At 43.5% G+C, this 20,777-nt stretch overlaps 3 protein-coding genes across 4 annotated transcripts; 1 reads left to right on the forward strand and 2 right to left on the reverse strand.

The window, feature by feature from the left end:
- Positions 1-233: 233 nt before the first annotated feature.
- Positions 234-7,604, reverse strand: KLHL23 (kelch like family member 23). 2 transcript variants are annotated; one of them, XM_071747404.1, is made up of 3 exons: positions 6,254-7,604; positions 5,024-5,176; positions 234-4,479 (listed from the first exon to the last, which is right to left on the reverse strand). In XM_071747404.1, exons 1-3 carry the CDS (start codon positions 7,467-7,469, stop codon positions 4,169-4,171), a joined length of 1,680 nt encoding a protein of 559 aa, XP_071603505.1. In that variant the 5' UTR covers positions 7,470-7,604; the 3' UTR covers positions 234-4,168. The 2 variants fall into 2 exon arrangements, with proteins under 2 accessions (XP_071603505.1, XP_071603504.1); XM_071747403.1 differs by having other exon boundaries at positions 4,259-4,423; positions 6,254-7,579.
- Positions 7,605-9,682: 2,078 nt separating this feature from the next.
- Positions 9,683-13,457, reverse strand: PHOSPHO2 (phosphatase, orphan 2). Its single transcript, XM_071747411.1, has 2 exons — positions 13,101-13,457; positions 9,683-12,990 (listed from the first exon to the last, which is right to left on the reverse strand). Exon 2 carries the CDS (start codon positions 12,455-12,457, stop codon positions 11,732-11,734), a length of 726 nt encoding a protein of 241 aa, XP_071603512.1. The 5' UTR covers positions 12,458-12,990; positions 13,101-13,457; the 3' UTR covers positions 9,683-11,731.
- A 96-nt stretch (positions 13,458-13,553) lies between these two features.
- CFAP210 (cilia and flagella associated protein 210) lies at positions 13,554-20,045 on the forward strand. The gene is given in 10 exon segments (XM_071747409.1): positions 13,554-13,663; positions 14,702-14,928; positions 15,533-15,706; positions 15,801-15,994; positions 16,735-16,891; positions 17,467-17,606; positions 18,442-18,634; positions 18,959-19,123; positions 19,626-19,801; positions 19,803-20,045. Coding segments are annotated over 10 exon segments (1,614 nt in total). The 5' UTR covers positions 13,554-13,611; the 3' UTR covers positions 19,939-20,045.
- Positions 20,046-20,777: the final 732 nt, after the last annotated feature.

Raw genomic sequence — 20,777 nt, forward strand, 5'->3', positions numbered from 1 at the left:
ACCCCGCGCTGCAATCAGAGCCGTGGGGCCCGGAACGGTTTAGGGAAGCAGAGGAGGGGACGTGTGGAGGTGCGTTCGTGTTTATCCCCTGGAAAGGCGGAGGCCGCAGCGGGAAGGGCCGGGGTAGCACGGCCATCTCCACACCCGCAGGCCCTGGCTCTGCCGCGGGCCCAGGTGGGCCGGGGTTTGTTCGTGTGCTTTTGCAGAGTTAACAGGAAAGGTAACTTAAAAGCTTGTATTTGTACACTGATGCTATTTTTACATTTATTAAATATTAAAAACATTCACCTAAGTAGTGTAGATGTTGTAGACATCTACAGTGCTACAAACATGGGGATGACACGAGTAAAAATGTTAATAAATAGTATTGCCTTAACAATTGATCCAACGTTGCATTAGCCCAGTTTCTGTTTTACAAAGGAAACATAAAACAGCATCCACCATAGTGCAGGACTGATGGCACAATAATTTAGTGTTGACATTAAACCAGTACTGTTAACATATCACACGGATGGACAGAAGAGCCCCGGTCCTGAGCTTTCCACCTCCCATAGGATACGTAAGACACTGACCAGGATCCAGAATACCCCCTTCCTGTCACAGAATTGGAGTTCCTGCCTGTACTCCAAATCTGACTGCTACACGTTTTGGGGATTTGCTACAGACATGCACTAATTAAAAAGGGCACTGTGAGTTACTGTATAACATAGCACCAGCTAAAAATTAACCATGAGTCTGAACTTCTACAATCCATTAATTCTCATACATTCAAAAATCTCTAAAAATCAGGATTTATTTGAAACCCCAGGGAATTATCTCATTGACTTTTGTTTACTTGAGATCAACACCCGCTATCTCAGCACCTGAGAACCGAAGGATTTTCCTCACTCTGCAGTTACGCTGAGGCTGAGAGGCAGCGTGTCACTTGCCTGCAGGGTGTCCATAGTCTGTGCTCCAGTCCTGGAATAGCACAGTCATCCACCAACATTAAGCACCCAGTTTAGAAGCAGTGGGCAGCTGGATGCTGATTTTGTTAGTCCTTACATCCTTTCACCAACGTGTGACTGTCAGTGACAGGATACAGGCCACTCTGAACCTTAGGGCCAGCCACAAGCAGCTGTGTGCATGTTTTTTGACAAACATGAAGCTTCACAGGTCACATATTTTGCACTGAAAAATTCCATGTGTTGAGTTCACTGCAGCTTTGCCAGATACAAAGATCAGATTCATGCTTTAGTGATGTTAATCATTAAATCGTCATTAAATCTCCACCTGTCTTTAGACAATTCTTAGCTGTGGGGATTTCCAGGAGAAACAAATTTACTTTTATTTCTTTTGTGCACCTGCCTGGCCCACGCATTTCAAATGATGTAAGAGTTCATCTCTTTGCAGTTCATCTCTGAACAACTTACACTGGATCCCTACATAGCCCTCAGTGGGACAGGTCATGAAGCAAAAGACTAAACCTACACACACAGGGGCTCCTGACATAAAAAGGTGACACACACAGACATCAAAACAAGAACTACAAGAACACAAGAACTACAAGAACACAGCACTTCATACCAAAGCTTAAAGTTGAGTGCCACCTGCTAGCATAAAAATGCAAAAGAACAAAAAAGCGTTGAAATGCTTGTGATCAAGAAAAAGAAATATTATAAATTCAGAGCTTACCTGCTTGGAAAGCTCACATTATCTGATAAATCCAAAATTTCATTTTATCTGACAGTGCTGGTGTAGGAAGTTCCCACCATGACCCACAACAGTCCTGCATTTTCCCTGCTTTTCACGCCACGGCCTAACAGCTGTTTCTGCAGCCATTTTATAAGCTGGACTGGGAAACTGACCCAGGCTAAAAGAGTCTCTCTGCTCCCCAGGGTGTTTCTTTATTTGGATCACTGCTATCAGACCTCACAGCTCCACAGCAGCTGCCAGGGGACCGGGTGAGGGGCAGCAAAGGCGGGAGCAGGAACGCTCCTCACAGCCACCTCCTCCACACAGGGAAGGCTTTGACACCTTGTACTTGCCACATAACTCACAGGCTTCTTTTCAGTCTCTCTCCCCTTTCTATCCTGTTTATGATTTCCATAAAACCTGGGGGAAACAAAAATGTGTATTTTTAAGGCCTACATCTTCCCGTAGAATGTAGCTGAGCCCAGGCAAGTGCCTCCAGCTTCAGTGGGGAGCTTACAAATGCACAGAAAGACAACACGTTACACCTTGCTCCCTCAAGGAACCAGGCTCATAACAAAGCCCCAGGTTACACTACCTAGAGAAGCTATGAGGAGAAAACAAATCCTAAGGGATCATTGCAATAAAGGTTCAGTTAAATACATGTGCATTACTACCTGCAGGGCAAGAACAAGGACTGGGGAGAAGGCTGGGGATGGCAGAGTCAAAACATCAGCTGTTTAAATACCACATGCTGGCATTGTGCTGGGAGCCTCCTTTGGGAGTCTCCAAGTGGAGAGGTGACAAAATTATGACCTTCCTGCCCATCTCAATTTGCTTTGTAAATAGAATTTGAAGATCTTGTATTACGTTTTGAGATAAATGGTAAATAAATCCAGCAAACCACTTACATTCCATTTTTCCACGCATAACGTATTTTGACAAGTTTCTTCAATCATCACCTTTGCTCAAACCCCTTTTTAGTACTTTTAGAAAAGATAAAATGTTATTAAACAAATCAGAGAAGTCTGTATCTCTGGGAGATGTTAATAACTTTCCATTCTCTCTCATTTCCCCTTCCATTCCACAAAGACACATATTGATTGACACACATTTCATCTGAAAAAATAGTTAGGATGGGGAAAAAAAAAATCATGAATACCATGCAATAGCCAGAGTCCATTGCAAAGCCATGCAGAGTCTTTTTTTTTATTTCTCAAAGGCCCTGCCAGTGCAAGAATGGCAAACTTGTCCTAAATTGCCTTGTACTGCAGAGCACTGTCCTTATGGAAAACTACTGCATACTTTCAGCTTGTGCTCTGCTTGACATTTATTCTCCCATTCCCAGCCTGTGCTCCCCTCTGCTCTGGCATTTTAAGGTAGAATTAGAGGCATTCTATAACTGCCCATGATTTCTGGATGTGATAACCTGGTTATCTAAGTCTTGGCTTGGCTTTGAGAATGAAGATTTAAGAAGGGCTCTACCCACAGCTTGCTGCTGCTTGGTCACTCAGGATGCTGTGGAACAAGTCTGTCATCTCCTGGGTCAGTCTCAAGCGACCAAAGTCCTGAGCTGCCTGCATGCAGGGTTGGGTCTGCAGCTTCCAGTGCACCTTTCCCCTGTTGTTTCACCTCTCTCCTGTCACTGCAGGGCTGTACAGGTGTGGGTTCACCCTTCCAGCCCACGCTGTGGCTTTTTCAGGTGAGGCCCCACCCTTTACTCCTGAGGTTTATTGCCAGGGCCCAGCAAGCTTGGACGGTGACAGCGAAGTCCTCAGGATGTAGGTTTAGTCAGGATCCTTCTCTTAGATGGATGGCCTTACGGGGCTAAACGAGCTCCATCTGCCCGGGTTTGGAGTTAGAGTTGTCCTTCTCCTAGGGTGGTTGCCTGAAGGCTGCTGAGCCCCTCCTGCCCATGGACACACTTTGTCTGTCTGACCCTCCAGTTGTGACCCATCTGGCATGGGAGACCCTACTGGAGGCATCTGCCCCCTCCAGCATAGCTCCCAACCTCACCAGGGCACGCAAGCTCCTTCCCCATGTCAAGGGGGTGCCCGTGATATGGCTCTATATGTACCACACACGTAGCTTGTGCTAATGCATTATTTCTATAGCTACCTTCGGAGCACTAAAGGTTTAATCTTAAACCCAGTAGTTCACAGAAATGCAGAATATTTTGTTTAGCTTAACTCATCTTAGCACCAGATCATAGTTCCAAACAGGGATTAATGTAAAAAAAAAGTAGTTCTCTCACATAGGTGTATCAAGTATTGCAAGAGAGTAATTTAAAAACTTTCATGACAAAGAATAAATAATATATGGAAATCTTGTTACCACATTTAGCTGTCTGAATTGTTTAAAATAAAGACAAATTATACCTAGTTTTTAATGATGTGTGCTTAGAGATTGTATTAGACATCTCATTCACGAGGTAATCAGTACTATTATGAATACTGCATCTTCTGTTTACTGTAACAGCAATATGAAAATTAAGTGTTTACACATTATAAACACAGACACAGCCATGTGACCGCATGGCACTGGGAAGATTACCTACTGCTTCCCATTGATTCAGTTCTGGGTTGTATTTCTCAATACTCTGCAGATATGTTCCTTTTGAATAGGAATATCCTCCTGTGACATAGATGCATCCATTCATCACCACCGCGCCACACTCCATCCTCCTCTCCATCATGTGAGCCATTTGCTTCCACTCGTTTTGCTCTGGGTCATAGCAGTCTGTGATCGTAGTCTGTCCACCCACAAAATAGATCTTGTTTTGTAATGTAATCGAACACAATCCATATTCTTCAGGAAAAAAAAGAATACAGTGCAACTCAGCATGATGTTACTTAAACTGCAGCTACATGACAAACATCGGGTGCCACTGAGCTTAGGAGATACAGCAGGATTTTCTGCTGCACTTGGTAAGAACAAGATCAAGGCATTACAGAAGATACAAACATGAGCACCAGTACCTGGTGACAACTGCTTGAAAAATTTACTGTTGCCAAATGTAGAATACAGAGAAAACCCTTTTTAATTTAATCTAAATTATTTTTGCCAAACGCTTATGAACAGATTTTATAGACAGTTTATAATTTAAAAGAATGCAGCCATTCCTTAGTTCAACATTTATACAGTGATTCCTACAGACCAGATGCTTGAAGGGGGTCTTCCCTTCTCCTCTCAGAGCATGGAAATGGGAGATGGCCCCACTCTGGCCCCTGCTGCTCTATAGGCATTGCTACTTTCATTAAGTACACACCAGAAACTCTTAAGTGGGCTTACAGGCTCCCAGAAACAGCTAACCAAATCAAGGTCTAAGCTTGTTAAAGAAGTTATTATTTACCTGGATGTGGACTTGTGGTGACTATACTCCACTCATTGCTACCTGAATGGTACCTCTGGATTTTATCATAGGTGCAGCTTCCCCTGTACCCATAGTGGCCTCCGGTTACATAGATGATTTCATGCAGGACACAGGCAGTGGCATTTCCAACACCTGTACACACACAGTGTGAAAGTCATAACACACCTTCAGGATGCACACTATTACCATGGTCACTCTCATTCCAAGTGTTACTTAATATTTTAAGGTGCAATTATGCTTGCAAGTATTTAACTGAATGTGAAATTAAATAAACTTGCCAGGACAGCTTACTTTATCAGTGTAAGTCAAGAGCAAAGAAATAAAAACTGCAGTAACCAATACGTATTGCACATAGCAGAGCCACATGGTATTTCACAATTTTTTTATGCAGTAATTAAAGTAATTAAAGTCACACTGGTTTTGGAATATGGAATTACTTTCAATATTTCACCAAGTTATAGAGATTTTTAAATGTCACTCATATGGCAAGGATGAAGACAATGGGAGTTGAGATCATTGGGGTATCTTCTCTGGTATTTCAGTTTTTTTCATTGTACTATTAATTATTCTGTCTTATAAACAAGGGCACAAACAGAAAGGAATTGTGTTCACTCTGTCTCTACGAGAACAAAACAAAATAAAACAAGGGATCTGGCAAGATTAAATGGATCAAAATTACAAAATTAGTGCGTTTTTCTAAGCACCTGGGAAGTTTCACACAAAAAGCAGGACAAAACAACAGCACAGAATGTGTAACTGCTCGCAGTATCAGCACAGCATTTCTATTTTTCAAGGACATAAAAAGAGAATAGGAGCAATATTTGTGGAAAATAGATGAACAACTAAGAAAGCTGTAGGAGCATGATGTTTCTTCCCTCTTAGAGACACCTCAAAAAAATCATGTATGTACAAAAATACTATGTTGCATCAACTGTCAGCAAAAATTTATAATTAATTGTAAACAATTGCATTAGTTTATAAAAATGTTTAATAAACTAATACCATTTAGGCTGTGATGCAAATTCATACATTTTAATAGATCGCTATTCTGGCTGCTAGAAACAGCTATTAGTGTTTTTCATTATCCTCACACTATAAGGAACCTGAATAGATAATATACTAAAATATGAAGAAACTCCATGGCACTTAAAAGTGGCAAACACAAAAGGACAGACATTTGAGGCAGATGACATACAAAACCTTACCCACCTTTGATCATGTTTGCAATAGGAAGCCATTTCTTTTTTAGAGGATCATAGAACTCAGCTTCTTGCACTGGAGCTCCCTTTCGGTAACCACCCAACGCGTAGACGCAGCCACCCAAGGGAACTGTGCAGTGGTAATACCTTGCACCAAGCATGGGGCAGCCTTCTGTCCACTCATCTCTCTCACTGTTATATATCCAGACGGTGTCAAGGGCTTCAATGCTCTCTGTTCTATAGCCTCCTGTCACATATATGTCTGGTCCCAAGCTACTGACCCCATAACTCTCTCTGGTGTGATCTGGCATCTCTGTTCCCTGGAGCCACGTGTTGGTTAAAGGATCCCAAACATGCACTTCTGATAAGGGATGCCAATAATAACCTCCAATCACATACATGGCTGCTGTGGGTCTTCTGGAAAGGCCTTTGGGACTGGGGTTCAATGCGTTGTATACGAGTGACCTAATCTTACTGTCATTGAGTCGGCATTTTTTGTGCAGGCTTAAAGCTGACCTCAAATACATGTTATCCAAGTCCACATTGATGCAGCTCAGCAGTTCACAGATATCTTCAATTCTTTCTTCCACATTGTGTGCAACCCACTTAACAACAGCTTCGATGGCCACCTCTTCTTTCCAAACATTGAGATTCTCTCTGGAGAGAATATAAGAGAGCTTCTCCTTGCCAATGTCCAGAAACTCTTCCTGCTTCCACACTTCTTCAAACTGCCACAGCAATATCCTCCTGGACTCTTTCTCTAGCTCCGAGCAATTGTGGTATTCGGCAAAGGAGTGCATCCCTATGCAGTTGTCAGTGTCTAAGTGCCTCACCAGAAACTGCTCACAGGCTTTCTTTACTGACACGAACTGGAGGAGGTCTGCAGCCTGGAGTAGGCTTTGGACATTTCTCTTTGTTATCTGGATCTGTGATGTGTATGCATAATTCACGAGGGCTTCCAGCACGGCATGGCTGAGCCCGGGAAGTCTGATTTGGCTTTTAGATTTCTCTTTCATATCGGCAGTGAACATGGCTTTGAAATAACTGCTGCAAGCCGCCAAGGCAGCTCTGTGGCAGTGGAAGATGACCCCCGAAGAAGCGCACTGCAGGGTGATGTCGGTGAACAGCCCATCCAGGTAAAAAGCCCGGAACGCCTCCAGGAAATCGGCGGGGTGAGCGGGGTCCTGGTAGAGGTACGCGCACTCCTCCTGCCCGCCCGCGGCCATCGCCCCCGCACGCCGGCGAGCACCGGGCACCGCCGCCCCGAGCCCCCCGCCGCTTTGTCCGCGCCCCCCCTCCGACCGCAGCTCGGCTCCGCCAAGCCCCGCCAAGCCCTCCGCCCCCCGGCCACGGTCCGTCCCGCCTCCGCGCCGCGGTACTTACGCCCGTACGGAAGGCGGCGGCGAGGGGCGCTCCCGGCCCCGCGGCAGCCCCGTGACCATCTTCGGCGGAGCGGCGGGGGGCGGCGGGGCCGGAGCGGCAGTTCCTATTTTGGTGCCCCGGCCGCCTGCCCAGCCCTGCCCGCCCCCGCGGAGCCCTCCGCGCCCCAGCGGGACCCGGCCCCCGCCCCGCGGCAACTCCCGCCCGTGTCGCTGCCCTGGAGCTCCCCGCCCCCGGGGCAGCGGGTCAGGGGCTGACAGCGATGATGACAGAAGGCCCGGGCGCAGTAGGGACGGAGGCAGATGCAGGGGAGAGCCACCAGCTTGGTGACACTCAGACGCACAACAAAGCCAGGGCGCTCGGGCTGCCGCTGAGGGTGATCCACGGATCAGCCGTGGATCGGACCAGCCGTGGATCGGACCAGCCGTGCCGGGGCGGGCTCCGGGGGCCTCCGCGATCCAGCACTCGAGAAGGGGCGTCCGGACCTCTCCTCGAACACCTGAACCTGGCAGGGTTCAAAGGACAGTCACACTAGGCTGGCAAACTATAAGCAGATAACGCAGAAAGAAGGTCAAATTGGCTTTTACCGCTTCTAAAAACGTAGATCACCATTGAAATATTTTTCTTCTCTGCTAGCAAAACATTTTCTGCAATGGAGACCTTTAGAAGTGTTTGAAGCACAGCATCCTCCGGGTTTAAGCAGCTTTGCTTCCTCCTTCACCTGCAGCAGGGTTTGGATCCCCTGCATCCAGCAGCACTGCTCTGCCCTGCCAGAGCTCTCCTGGACTGAAAGTACTGGCAGCCACCTACCCTGCCAAAAGGAGGTGGGCATTAGTTATTATCAGCTAAGTGCCGAAGGAGAAATTAGGAAAACTCTTGCTCTACACAGATTAAAAATAATTTTTCTTTTTTTCCTTTTAATTAGTGGCGGTCCTTTCTCCATGGTGCCCATCAGAAGCATGAACTAAAGGAGGAATCTGAACTGGGAAGTGTACACGGACATGTGTAGCCATCCTTCCTCACATGCTAACTATGCAACAGGACTCAAGCTTGCCCTTGGCCTTTACATAGTAACATGAGACAGAAATAAACTGGTCCAAACAGCAAACCCTTTACACATCTTTGCCTTTGTTTTTTCAACCACTCTTTCATATGCTGTTAGCCTATGAAATTGAAGATTTGTGGTATAACCCAGGAATTAGCAGCAGCCCTGTATCTCTGACCTGGGCCAGTCCCTCAGCTACATAACTCACTCCCTCTCTTTCTCTGGAACATTCCCTTGTATGGCCCTGAGTCTGTTTATATATCCCCATGCCAACAGCTTTGTTTTGCTGTGGTTTTGCACGTTCCATTTCATCAGCCTCCTATGGACAAGCAGAAACTTCTCCCAAGTCTTGGCCATCCTACTAGCACATAACACTAAGGCCAAGTACTCTTCATGGTAGCTCGTGTGCAATAGCAGATCTGCTACCATATAGAAAATTTCCCCCCCCACACATACACCTTCTTCATACATTTATTTTCATAACATCTTTATCTAAGTCATCTCCTTCCCAGAGAGCATGTTGACTTCAACTACCAGCAACTCTGGAGGCCAGCAGCAACAAGTACTGAATATGTGTCCCCTTCAAGGACCTTCTCCCTTCCTCTTCTGTCTGGGTAAACAAAAAAAAAAAAACCAACAAACAAAAACCCAAACAGCTTCACCCTTTAGAGATATTTATCTTCCTTCCCTTATACCCCAATGTGGAAAAATTTGGTAATCGTGCTGCTTCAGAAAAGTTCTCTTTTATCAAAAAGAAAAACCCAAACCCAAGACCTCATATTAGAATGGAAGGATTTCTTCTGCCTCCAATGTGCACCTTGTCTAGCAAATAGCATCAGCTCTATCATCTTCTTGAAGTGCTAATCACTTGTGAAGTGCTAATCACTTGTGAAGTGCTAATCATAATATTATGATCTAATATCATAATTGCTAATATTTCAAATAGTCTACTTTGCTTAATCTACTCTCAACTCTCACTTCAGTGCTTTCATCAAAACCACAAAAAAACCCACACCCTTTTGAGCATGAAGATAGATTTCTCACTCTCACAGCAAGCTAAAAGGTAGGTTCCTTAAGGATAAAATAACATAGTTAATATAATCCAAAAAAAGCAAACCAAACAAACAAAAAACTCCCCAAAGCAAATAATTATTTATATACTATTTTTGTCCTTTGTTTATAGGTAAGCAGTAACTGAGATCTGTGGAAAAACTGCAAGGAAGCCATCTTCACAATTAAGTTCTGATAAGCTAAGAGACCAGCACAGAATCTGGAACATTCAGCAGCACATGTAGAACGAAGAAGACAAAAATCTTAAAGAAAAAAAAAAAACAACCTTACAAAATTACACTATGCAACAGCCATTACCATTCCTTTGTATGAGCTGTAAATCAGACAACTTAAAGCTGTCACAACCTGAGACCAAGCAGTTCTTCAGATGCTGTCTTCATGCCCTTGCACAAGACAATAGGGTAAGATCTCCCATAAAGACATTTCAAGCATTTATCAAATATCCATCATTAAAGCAATGCTCCTAAGAACCTGAGTATATTTTTCTGGTCATCTTTAGGTAACAGACTGCTCAAAGACTTCTACAATTTATTCAGATAGGTAAATAGCTAACGCAGGACCATTTACAAGGAAGTAAACAAAGGAAATCTTAATTTATATAGATTATAAGCCTGAAAACAGGCAGGACTACTTGTAAAAATCTTACAGCTGAGAAAAAGAAGGTAGTGGCATCATCAAATGTTGGTAAGAAGATAAGAACAATGCTGCACAGAAAACAGAGGAAGACAGCTAAGCACTTGTGGGCTGCTGAACTACACCTCAGACTTCTGTAACCAGTTGAACTAATTTCACAGGTTACTGAGGCACTTAAAAGCTAAAACAGACATCAGCTCAATAGCCTTTTGTGGCACTCCAAGAAGGAAAAGATTTGGCATGAAAATACATTATTTAATGAGATCTACTTTTAATATGTCTATATGCACAGCACAGCTCTCAGGGGTCACCTCACTTTGAGTGATAAAGACTGCATGTTCACTAAAAATTCTTTGAACTACTGAAAGACAGAACACTTCTGCTAAAAAGTACCAGTTCCCTTCCAGCCCCAAGAAAGATATGGATGAGACTGCATAAGTAGCATCAGTGTAAACATGATTTTATCCATACAGACCATTCTATCGCAGCAGCAGAAGCCCAGCAAGGAAAAGCACCAGGCTGCCTGAAGCTGTCAGCATGGAAGATCAAACCATGTTATCTCTAGACACCATGGCAGCAGCACTTTGTCAGGGCAGCAGTCAGGAAAATGGGCAAGTGACTTTTCTTTAAACAGAACAGCAAGATCCTTACTGCTCTCCAGAAAATAAGAGATCTGATTGACAAAATAAATCAAAGTGTTCTCAAAAGGTTGATACTTAAACTTGTGTTCACTCACCCCATGCCCTTACAAGAAAGGGCCTGATGACACAGACCAGCAGAATACATTACACAAATCAGGTGTGTTGCTTCTGTCACTGGCAGTAACTTTTATTGTCTTTACAAGATAATACAAACTATTAAAAAGTTATTTTATTTGGTAAAATATTTCTTATACTGAAAATATAAATGCATCTTGACATCAAACAAGATCACTAGCATACCAAATAATTTTTAAAATTTTTATTTATCCTGACCTAAGAGGTAAAAATGCCAGCAGTTCCAGAACCATGCTCCTAGCACCTAATGTTTTCTAAGAGTTTCATTCTTTTGTACTCTAATTCTGCTCCTTCCTCTAAGCATGTGGAACAGAAACGTCAGTAAAGGCTGGGAAGGGAGGAGGGAGACTAAGAATAAAGGCACTGTCTCTTACAGTCCCCCTTCTCCACTTATTTTGGAATGTGTACTATGCTGGTAACTTCACTTTCCCACTGTTGTCAAGATCTAACACAAATAGTTCAAGGTTGTGTTTAAAAAACGTAAGCTCTTAAAACAGCCCAATTTTACAACTGCACTTTTATACGCACTGAGTCATTCTCTCCCAAGAAGATAAAATATATTAGTTTCCTTTTATCATTTGTATTATTTCTTTATAAGCACTTTTAGATAAGACATAATGTCAATAGCAGATGACCAGACCAGAACAGAACACTCCACAGGACAGAGCTCTTGGGCCAGCTGAGAAATTTTCTTCTCCAAGGTGTATCCCTTCCTGGGCATAGCAATATCACCTTTCTTCAAAAACATTACTGGACATAAGTCATTCCCACCATCACCTATATATACAATTTGTGTATAACTTACTCCCTGCTCCAACTGTTTTTCTAGAAATTCTTCTAAAACTTTCCTTTTGCAAAGGTTTTTAGGGCACTCTGCACAGTGGTGAGCATGGAAGTTCTGTACAGTAAGATAGCCAGTACTGCTGAATGCTGCAGGGTTTGTAAACACTTCATCAAACACCTTGTGGAAGTCAGCAGCTTTCAAAATCCAGTCAATAAATACTGTATTAGAATCTGAAACAATTATGCAGTCAAACAACTCTTTGTTCTCACTAATAAAACCCAGCAGATCTACCATTCCCACAGTGAAAGGAATTGTTGTCATCGTTTTTTTCATCTCATCTTCTTTGACACCATTGTCTCCCAAGTAGACAAAGACTCTGCCCATATAGTCTGTCCAGTGTCCTGGTTGGTAGGAGTTCCTTAATCCGTTAGGAAGTTTTTTCTCAGGAGCACATTTCACAATCCAGGTATCACTATTTCCATCTATGATTGTGTGGTCAAAATCAAAAACCAACAGCAATTTCATAGCTGTCAGAAACCAGTTTCCAACACAAGCAAACAAAACCAGAATCCTTTGTGTATACAAGACTAATGAATTCCTACCCTGATCTTGTGTTCAGGAGAGAAAAATTCTGCAGGAAAAGGAAGCATTAGGACAAATATCTAAACCAAGTAAACTGTTTATGGCCATTACTACTACGGGAAGTTGTGCTGAAGCTAAAAAAAAAAAAAAAAAGAAAACACCATTCTGTAAAGGTCAAAGTTCTAGTTCAGTATCAAACCTTTGCTTAAAATAGACAATGTGAAACTACCTGAACTGATGCTGCACAGTTATTGATACTTGATACCAGAATCAGTCTTCCAGTACTCATGCATCATCAGTATGACCAAAGGTTCTAAAAGTCTCCTTTATCACCTGCCAGTGCAACCAAACTGGGATTGTCCTGACAAAACACCGCAAGAGGTATTTCAAAAGGAAACTACTACTGAAGAGCTGGAGCCAGTCTTTTTAACACCGACACACCAAGCCAACAAAAAGAAATATTGCCATTTGCGGATCTGAAAAAAAACAAACATAAATAAAAACTCGGTCTGCTTGCTGTACTCCTGCAGCTTCAGGACCCGCAGCCCACCTCTGGGCTACGAAAATCCCTGGAATCCCGAATCACCTCATCTGGGAGCTGACGCCGTCTCTTCACAGAGAAATCCTCACACACGAGCACCGCCGTTCCCTCAGCCCCGGGCGGCCCGCAGGCCGCGCAGCCACGGCGCAGCCCCCCTGCCAACCACCGCCGCCTCCCGCCGGGGACTCAGCCACCGGGCCGCGGGGAGAGCAGAGCTGCCGGCCCGGCGGCGGCACCGGAGACTCAGGCGGAGCCGGTGGAGATGGGGGAAACCGGGAGGCGGCAACGCGAGGGCACGGGGATCTCGGCAGCGGGCCGAAAGCCCGTGAGGGAAGGGCTCGGAGAGGAACCGAGCAGACCCAAACACGTCCGGACCGATGCCCACCCGGACCGATGCCCACCCGGACCGATGCCCACCCGTCCCGCAGCCCCTCCGCGCCCGCCGCTTCCGGCTCCCGCCGCTCGCCACGTGACTCGAGGACGCGCCGTCACGTGACTCCCGCCCGCCGGGTTGCCTGGCAACGGCGCCCGTACACAATCCCGGTGTGCCGGGGCCATGGCTGCGGGCAGGCCCGGGGGTCCCCGCCGGAGGGGGCAGCAGCTCGGACGTGAGTGGGGAGGCCCCGAGGGCACCGGGACACGGGGTGGGGGCGGCAGCGCCCGGCTGTATCCGCACCGCCTCCACAGGGCCCCGGGAGGCTGTGGGGGCTGCTCCTCGTCACCGTGTCCAGGTTGACTCGCCCCGAACCTCTTCCCGGATCTCCCAGGCGCAGGCTCTGCCCTATCAATTGCCCAGAAATAACTAACCTGAAACCCGTGGAGGTACAGAATCCTCTAACAGATGAAGTCAGAAAAAAAACTGGGCAGCTGGCAGATCCCTCTCTCTAGGGAGCCCTCGTACATTGACTTTTGACAAGGCTGCCCTCCACTTGGACAGAGGGAGAAGATCAGGTCTGGGCCCCTCGATGAGACAAAGAGATTAGCAACTGCATCTGACAAAAATACTTTGACATCAGCGTAGCTGTAAGAGAAATCTTTTTTCCATTTTAGACACGGAATGTCAGTCTGCTTCAAACTGGATGAACAAAGACAATTTCTAACAGGATATGACTCCACAGTGCCATTTCCTTCAAAAATACTGATGACGGTTTGAAGGGCATTTCACAAAACCCAGTAATTGCCTAAAAAATTTGTATTTATGCACACGTGTATGCAAGCCTAGTACAACAAAGAAACACCAATCTTTCCAACAAATCAAGAAACTGTTTTACAAGCCACATCCACTTTTGCAAAGGATGGCAAAGCAGCTTCAGTCTTTTTTTTTCAGCTTTTCCAATATTCCCCCTCCCCTTTTGGGAATGCTCCCTGGTCCCTGCTGATCTCAGAATCATGCCCAAGTACTGCCTGGAAAGTGTCCCCACAAGCCAAATCTGGGCACACACAAGCAGGCAAGGGGACATACAAGCCACTGAGATAGATACAGCCCAAGTGCATGCACCAGCCACAGTTATAGATCTTAGCTCTGAGCAGCTAACACTAAGAATAGTAGTTATGTTACTATGCAAAAATTAAAATCCTGATAGAGGTTTGAATACAGGATTTTCTGATATCAAATAACTTCAGTATCTCTTCTTCCCTCTGCATAGCACCACATCATTTGGAAGAAAGCAACGTTCTAGATGGGTATTTTCTTCCAATTGAAGTTGATCTTCATCAGGTAATTGTATTGCCAAAAGCAGAATGGGAAAGGATTCAGGACAGTCTTGACAGCAGAACTAGAGAAGCAGCACGCATCCTGGCTGAGCAGAAAGAACGGGAAGAAATGCGCTTACGCTCCAAAGCTGCTGTGAAAGACTGGCCCAATACCATCACTGTAAGTGCAGGGTAGATGTGTAAACTAAGGAATTCATTTCTATATATCATAGAATCATAGAATCATAGAATTGGCTGGGTTGGAAGGGACCTCAGAGATCATCAAGTCCAACCCTTGATCCACTACCGCTGCAGTTCCCAGCCCATGGCACTGAGTGCCACATCCAGTCTCTTTTTAAATATCTCCAGGGATGGAGAATCCACCCCTTCCCTGGGCAGCCCATTCCAATGCCTGATCACCCTCTCTGGAAAGAAATTCTTTCTAATGTCCAACCTAAACCTCCCCCGACACAACTTGAGACCGTGCCCTCTTGTCTTGCTGAGAGTTCCTGGGAAAAGAGACCAACCCCCACCTGGCTACAACCTCTGCAAAACCACTGCATTTCTAGCTGTATTCCCTTTCTTTAACACTTGTTTTCAAATATGTATTTTTAACTAAACTCCATTTAAGTAATTTAACATCTAATATAAACTTTGGGTTTTTTTAATTAAAGCTAAAATGCAAAATTAAAAAAAAAACAACAAACATTGAGCACATCACCTTCAGATCTATGTCTTTAATACATGTGCTTTAGATGAGTTTTCCAATTTTGTCTGCATTGTAGAACCTGGTCCAACAGAAACTTAAAGCCAAACAGTTACGTGAAGAAAAGGAAGAGGAAAAAAGGAAGTTACTTGATTTGGAAGAAGCACAGTTCCAAGCAGAAAAACGGAAGGAGGTTCTTGATCGTGCAAAAACCTACCTATTCCATCAGAATGACAGAGTGAAAGCATTCCATGTTTGTTGAAAACTTACATTTTTAAAATTCAAATTGTACTGAATTTCTTTAAATACTTCTGAACATGCAAATTACTTTAAATGTTATCTTGCAGAATGCCCTTCTACTTGCTGAGGTCCTAAGAGAAAGAGATGCTCAAGTTGAACTGAAAAAGTTGAAGTCAGATGTTAACCAAAAGAAGAATAAAGAAACAGAACATAAAGATACAGAAGCTATTTCCAAGGAAAAAGAAAAGGCACATCAACATTATCTGAATGAACAGGCATTGCGCAGATATCAACTAGAACAGTAAGCAATAATTAATCAAGAGTAATCCTACTTTATTATGCATTTAAACTTTCTTCTTACAAATACAGTCTATAAGGTTGGTGCTTAAAAAGAAAAATTCACAGTACCAGAGAAGACCTTGCACAAAAGGGAAAAGCCATGATTTGCAATGACTTTTATTTGCCAACAGTCTGCGTGTAAAATTGCCTCTGGTAGGCATCAATTTTTAGTCAAATCACTATTCAAAAGTTGTTACTGAAAATATATTTTAACTCAGTTTTGTTCCCAGAAACGGAAAAGGTTAAAACAGATTTTCCAATTGCTCATTATTAGATTCCAGAGAAGGCATCACAAGAATGCATCACTGCCACCTCCATTCCTTCACTCAGCTCTCACAGAAACCTTATGAGAGGTTTCCAGTGGTATTTATAGGATTGGCTCTGGTGGTCTGATAAAAGAAATAAATCTTCTGAAGCAGAGGAAGGGTTCAAAGTCTGGTCTGACATATTTCAGGTCTCACACATATTCCCTTATTGAACTCAGGACAGAGTCTACCAGCTTACACTGTTGCCTGTGTGCACAGAAAGGAGAAGCACAGATGTGGTCGGGAAATTCTGTTCACTGAGAATGCTGTAGAGATAGACCAAAATGTTGAATGCAATGGTGCTTACAGGTCATCCAGATTAAACTTGTTACCACAGAGCTCTTTGTCACTTCATGCAATCCCTGGCCCATTTGTTTAACTCCTTTTCTTGATTCAGAATAAAGGAGCACGAGCATCAGGCAGATCTGGCCAAGCTAGAAGACAAAAGAGAAGGGGAACAAATACAGAGATTGTACCAGTTGTACCAAAAGGAAATTCAGAGAAAAATGGAAAAGAAAAAGGAGGAAAAAGCTGAACACCAGAGGCTGCATCATGTAAGTAACAGGAAAGCAGAGAGTTCAAAATGCTTTTTCACCTTAGCTGCCTGGAATGAAATGCTGGATATAGCATTTGTCTACCTAAATGGGCCTATTGGCAACAGGAGGCCAGCATGCAAAAGACAGTTGGCAGTTTACATAAAATTATAGAAAATGACTCTTCCACTATGACCTGGATTAAGCTCTCAGACTGGGGTAGTTTTGGATGATGTGGTCCAGAAGCAGCACAGCCCAAGAAAGCATTGGTGGGGACTGACCAGTCCCATTCCTCTCGATGTCCTCCTCTCACACCCATGTGAGTTAGAGCCAGGGATAATGCTCACTGCCTTGCAAAGCAATTTCTCTTGCTAGAGAAGCATCTGGTTGATGCTCAGTTTCCTGTCTCCTTCCTTATATTTACTATCTCCTCTTCATGCATGTTTGAACAGGGAGACAGAAGTAAATCAAAGTACTGAGAATCCCTTTGCTCTCTTCTCTCTGACGGAAACACAAAGTGATTCTTTTAAGTTTCTAACCCAGGCCCAGATTTCCTAAACTTCATTTGCTGTATCAGGTCCATTTTGCCCATGCAGGAGCACTTAGCTAACCAGAAAATACTCAAAGCCATAGAGGAACAAAAACAAATGGAAGAAGATGATCGGATCAACACTTATTTTAAAGCAAAGGAAAGCATTGCCAAGATGGTAAAAGAGAAAGAAGCCAAAATGCGTAGGTAGGTACACAGCTAGAATATAAACTGTAAATAAACTAAAGAATATTCTGTAGTCATTTTCAGATCATTTAGACTGATGATGTAACACAAGCCATAATTATTCTAAAACTGAAATTGTACTTACAGGGAGTAGGGAATTCAGGAGAAAAAGGAAAAGCTTTCACAGGTTCCTTAGTAATAGGTGAGGGGTGGGAGGAAGAGATCTCTTTGCCTTTCAAGGTGCAAATACAGAGGTGCAAAGCTCCACACCACTGTGTTAAAAACAGTGATTTTCCATGTCCTGCCAAGCCTCCATCTCCTCAACAATTAGACAATTAAAATGCTTCACAAAAGTATTTTTTTGGCATTTGCTGTATTTCCCTGAGTCTGCTCAAGAAAAATAATTTGACTTCCAAACTGAACACCTGCATTACATCAGATTATTATTAAGGGAAGGTGGCTTATCAGTTTAACATTGAGGGCATAGCATGATGATACCATGGGTCCAGTCTAAGAGTTTCCTTCTCTTCCTGCTTCTGGCTAATGTTCCCAATGCTTCTACCCTGATGGCAAAATGCTACATAGACTCCCCCCCCCCCCCAGAGGATCCAGCTCACTATTGCAACAGAAAGCTAGTGTTACAACAATACAGAGAGCATGTATTTGCTAAATCAGGTAATTTTAAAAGATAAATAAAACAGGAGGAACACCAGGAGATCAAAGAGTTGGGTGAGTGGACTACTCTGTGTGGCAAGAGAAGACTAGAAGCAGGATTGCTGAGTTTGGTGTCAGTAATGCCTCATGTAGAGCCAGGCGTGTACCCTGGTTTGTTATGGTAGCTCATGTTCCTCTGCAGAGCACGGCAGGAACGGCAGGACAAAATGGTTAACCAGTTAGCTGCACAAATGAATGAGGTGTTAAAGAGGGAAGATGACAGTTTTGCTAAAGATGTTGCAAAAAAAGAAGCTGAAGAAATAAAAAAACGCGAAGAGAAAGAAGCGAAAGAAAAAGCAGCCCTTGAATCTATTGCTGAATACAGAGCCACTGTGGTAAGAAACCCAGCCTGTTCTTATTCCTGCTTACTCCAGATGAAGAGCCTGGCCCAGATCCACAGGTGATGGCTCTGGTGCGTTAGGTGGGCATGCTTCATCAGGCCTACTGACATCTTTCCTGGGGTTCTTTTTCCCTCTCCCACTTCTGTGTTGGGGACACATCTGCCAGGGCTGCTGAATACCCTGGGCTTGGACACTGGCACCCCACAATGCCCGTGCTTATCAGAGCACTGATACAGGGATGCTTCTGATGGGAGACAGGACTTCTAAGCTAGCAGGTTATCTCCTTTGCCAACTTTTTTTGTGTTTTGTGAAATACAGATGAAGAGGAAAGAGGAAAAGGAGAGAGAGGAAAAAGCAGAGGGTAAAAAAGAACGTGATGAGATAACAGAAAAGTACCGCGTCTACCTGGAAACGGAAAAAGCCAAGAAACAAAAACAACACAACGCAAGCATGGAAGTGCAGAAAATTCTGATCCAGCAAATGGTAAACAGAACCTGTCAACCCCTTCAGAAATATGCATCTAAACCAACAACCCTAATTCCTGCCTGACAGGAGAGAAGGAGTTTGCTGTGTTTTGTTTGAGGTTTTTAGTTTGATTTTGGGTCTGTTCTTTTTTGTTTGTTTGTTTTTAAATTATATATGCTTTGCATATGCTGGTGTTAGAGACTGGCCTTCTCTTAGGGCAGTGCTGGAAATCAAGGGTGGTTTGCAATGACAAATCAGATCCTGTTCTGTGTCATTACGTACCACTGCTGCCCTCTGGGGAGGTTACCCAATAGCAGCATCTGATGCTGATCTTCACTCAGATATTTAATGTTCTGTTTTGTGGAAGGTACAGCAGGGGAGAGAAGGGGGGAGGATGGTATTTGCCAAGTATCTCTAGCATCACTGCAGATCTCCTGTAAACTTTTACCCTCTCAAAGCTTTAAGGGACAGTTATTTTGTGAAAGAAATACTAAGCTTTGTTATTCCCTTTCTTCATCAGGCTGAAAAGCAGGCCAAAAAACAGCAGGAAAAAGAAGCAGACTTGGACTACGAAACTCAGCGAGAGGCTATTGCACTTTGTAAGGAGCGTGAATTTCAAAGCTATGCAAAGCAAGTTATTGAATCAGAGTCCAAGGCTACACATCATCTTTATCCTCTTCTCAAAGCATCCAAAATGGAAGAGGACTAGGACACAGCCATTTTCCAGAGGAAGACAAGGATTAAACACTAGTTTTCAAGCACAGAATGGTGCTGGGAATCAGTTACCCTGCTGTAGCTGTACTACTGCTCAAGAAGTTAGACACATGAAATAGTACTGAGACTATCATGAAAGAGAAGGCAAGAATAGTTTTCACGTAGTACAAAAAAAAATTTTTTGAACGTTATGGGCAGAATTAAACTGTAAATTATCTATATGAAATCTATGCCATGAATCTGGAAGTCTGTTTGAAAAAAAAATATTTCCAGAGAACTGCTTATATTCTGAAAAATACCCAGCTTGTATTTCATTAAAGTTAGTTTATTAAACTTCAGAGAGGAATGCATGATACATAATTGACCATTGATGTAATGCATTCCATCCAAAAACTATTACTGCTACATTTTTATTATTCATTATTGTAAAAATCCACAGTCCCAGAATTTCCAGGGCTAGAATATGAATTCCCAGAGCAAAAGTGTTACATTTTTCACTAGCCCACTTCCAGTTAAGTATTTCCCATAACAGAAATAAAACAACTTTACAGAATCTACAGGGGAAGAAAAAAAAATAATAAATGTGAAAATTAGAATAGTTATGCTACTGCAGTTCTTACAGCATTTTGCAAATACCTCTGTAAAACAAATGTGCTATAAATTAATTATAATATACAAAAATATGAATGTGATTTGATGACAGCCCTTACAAGGCCACCTAGAAGGCAAATAGGTCCCAGTATAGCTCTAAATAGCTACTAAAAAAAGAGTGTGTCAACTGGAAGAACATAGTTGGACTGTTCTTTCAAAAATGACAGTGACTCAATCTGTAGTAAACAGATCTGGATCTGAAACTGTTTCTTGGGATTCTTCAGATAACTCCCTACACCCATGTCACATGCGGCTCACTCCTTAAGCTTGGTTTCTTTGCTGAAATTTTGCCATCATGTTTCTGTCT

Source organism: Heliangelus exortis, chromosome 6, assembly GCF_036169615.1.
Source record: "Heliangelus exortis chromosome 6, bHelExo1.hap1, whole genome shotgun sequence".
Taxonomy (NCBI): domain Eukaryota; kingdom Metazoa; phylum Chordata; class Aves; order Apodiformes; family Trochilidae; genus Heliangelus; species Heliangelus exortis.

Coding starts and splice junctions, on each gene's coding strand:
- KLHL23 (XM_071747404.1), bottom strand. CDS start 7,469: ATGGCCGCGGGCGGGCAGGAGGAGTGCGCGTACCTCTACCAGGACCCC. Junction 5,177..6,253: donor TATTGCAAACATGATCAAAG/GTGGGTAAGGTT, acceptor GTGTGTGTACAG/GTGTTGGAAATGCCACTGCC. Junction 4,480..5,023: donor CACCACAAGTCCACATCCAG/GTAAATAATAAC, acceptor TTTTTCCTGAAG/AATATGGATTGTGTTCGATT.
- PHOSPHO2 (XM_071747411.1), bottom strand. CDS start 12,457: ATGAAATTGCTGTTGGTTTTTGATTTTGACCACACAATCATAGATGGA.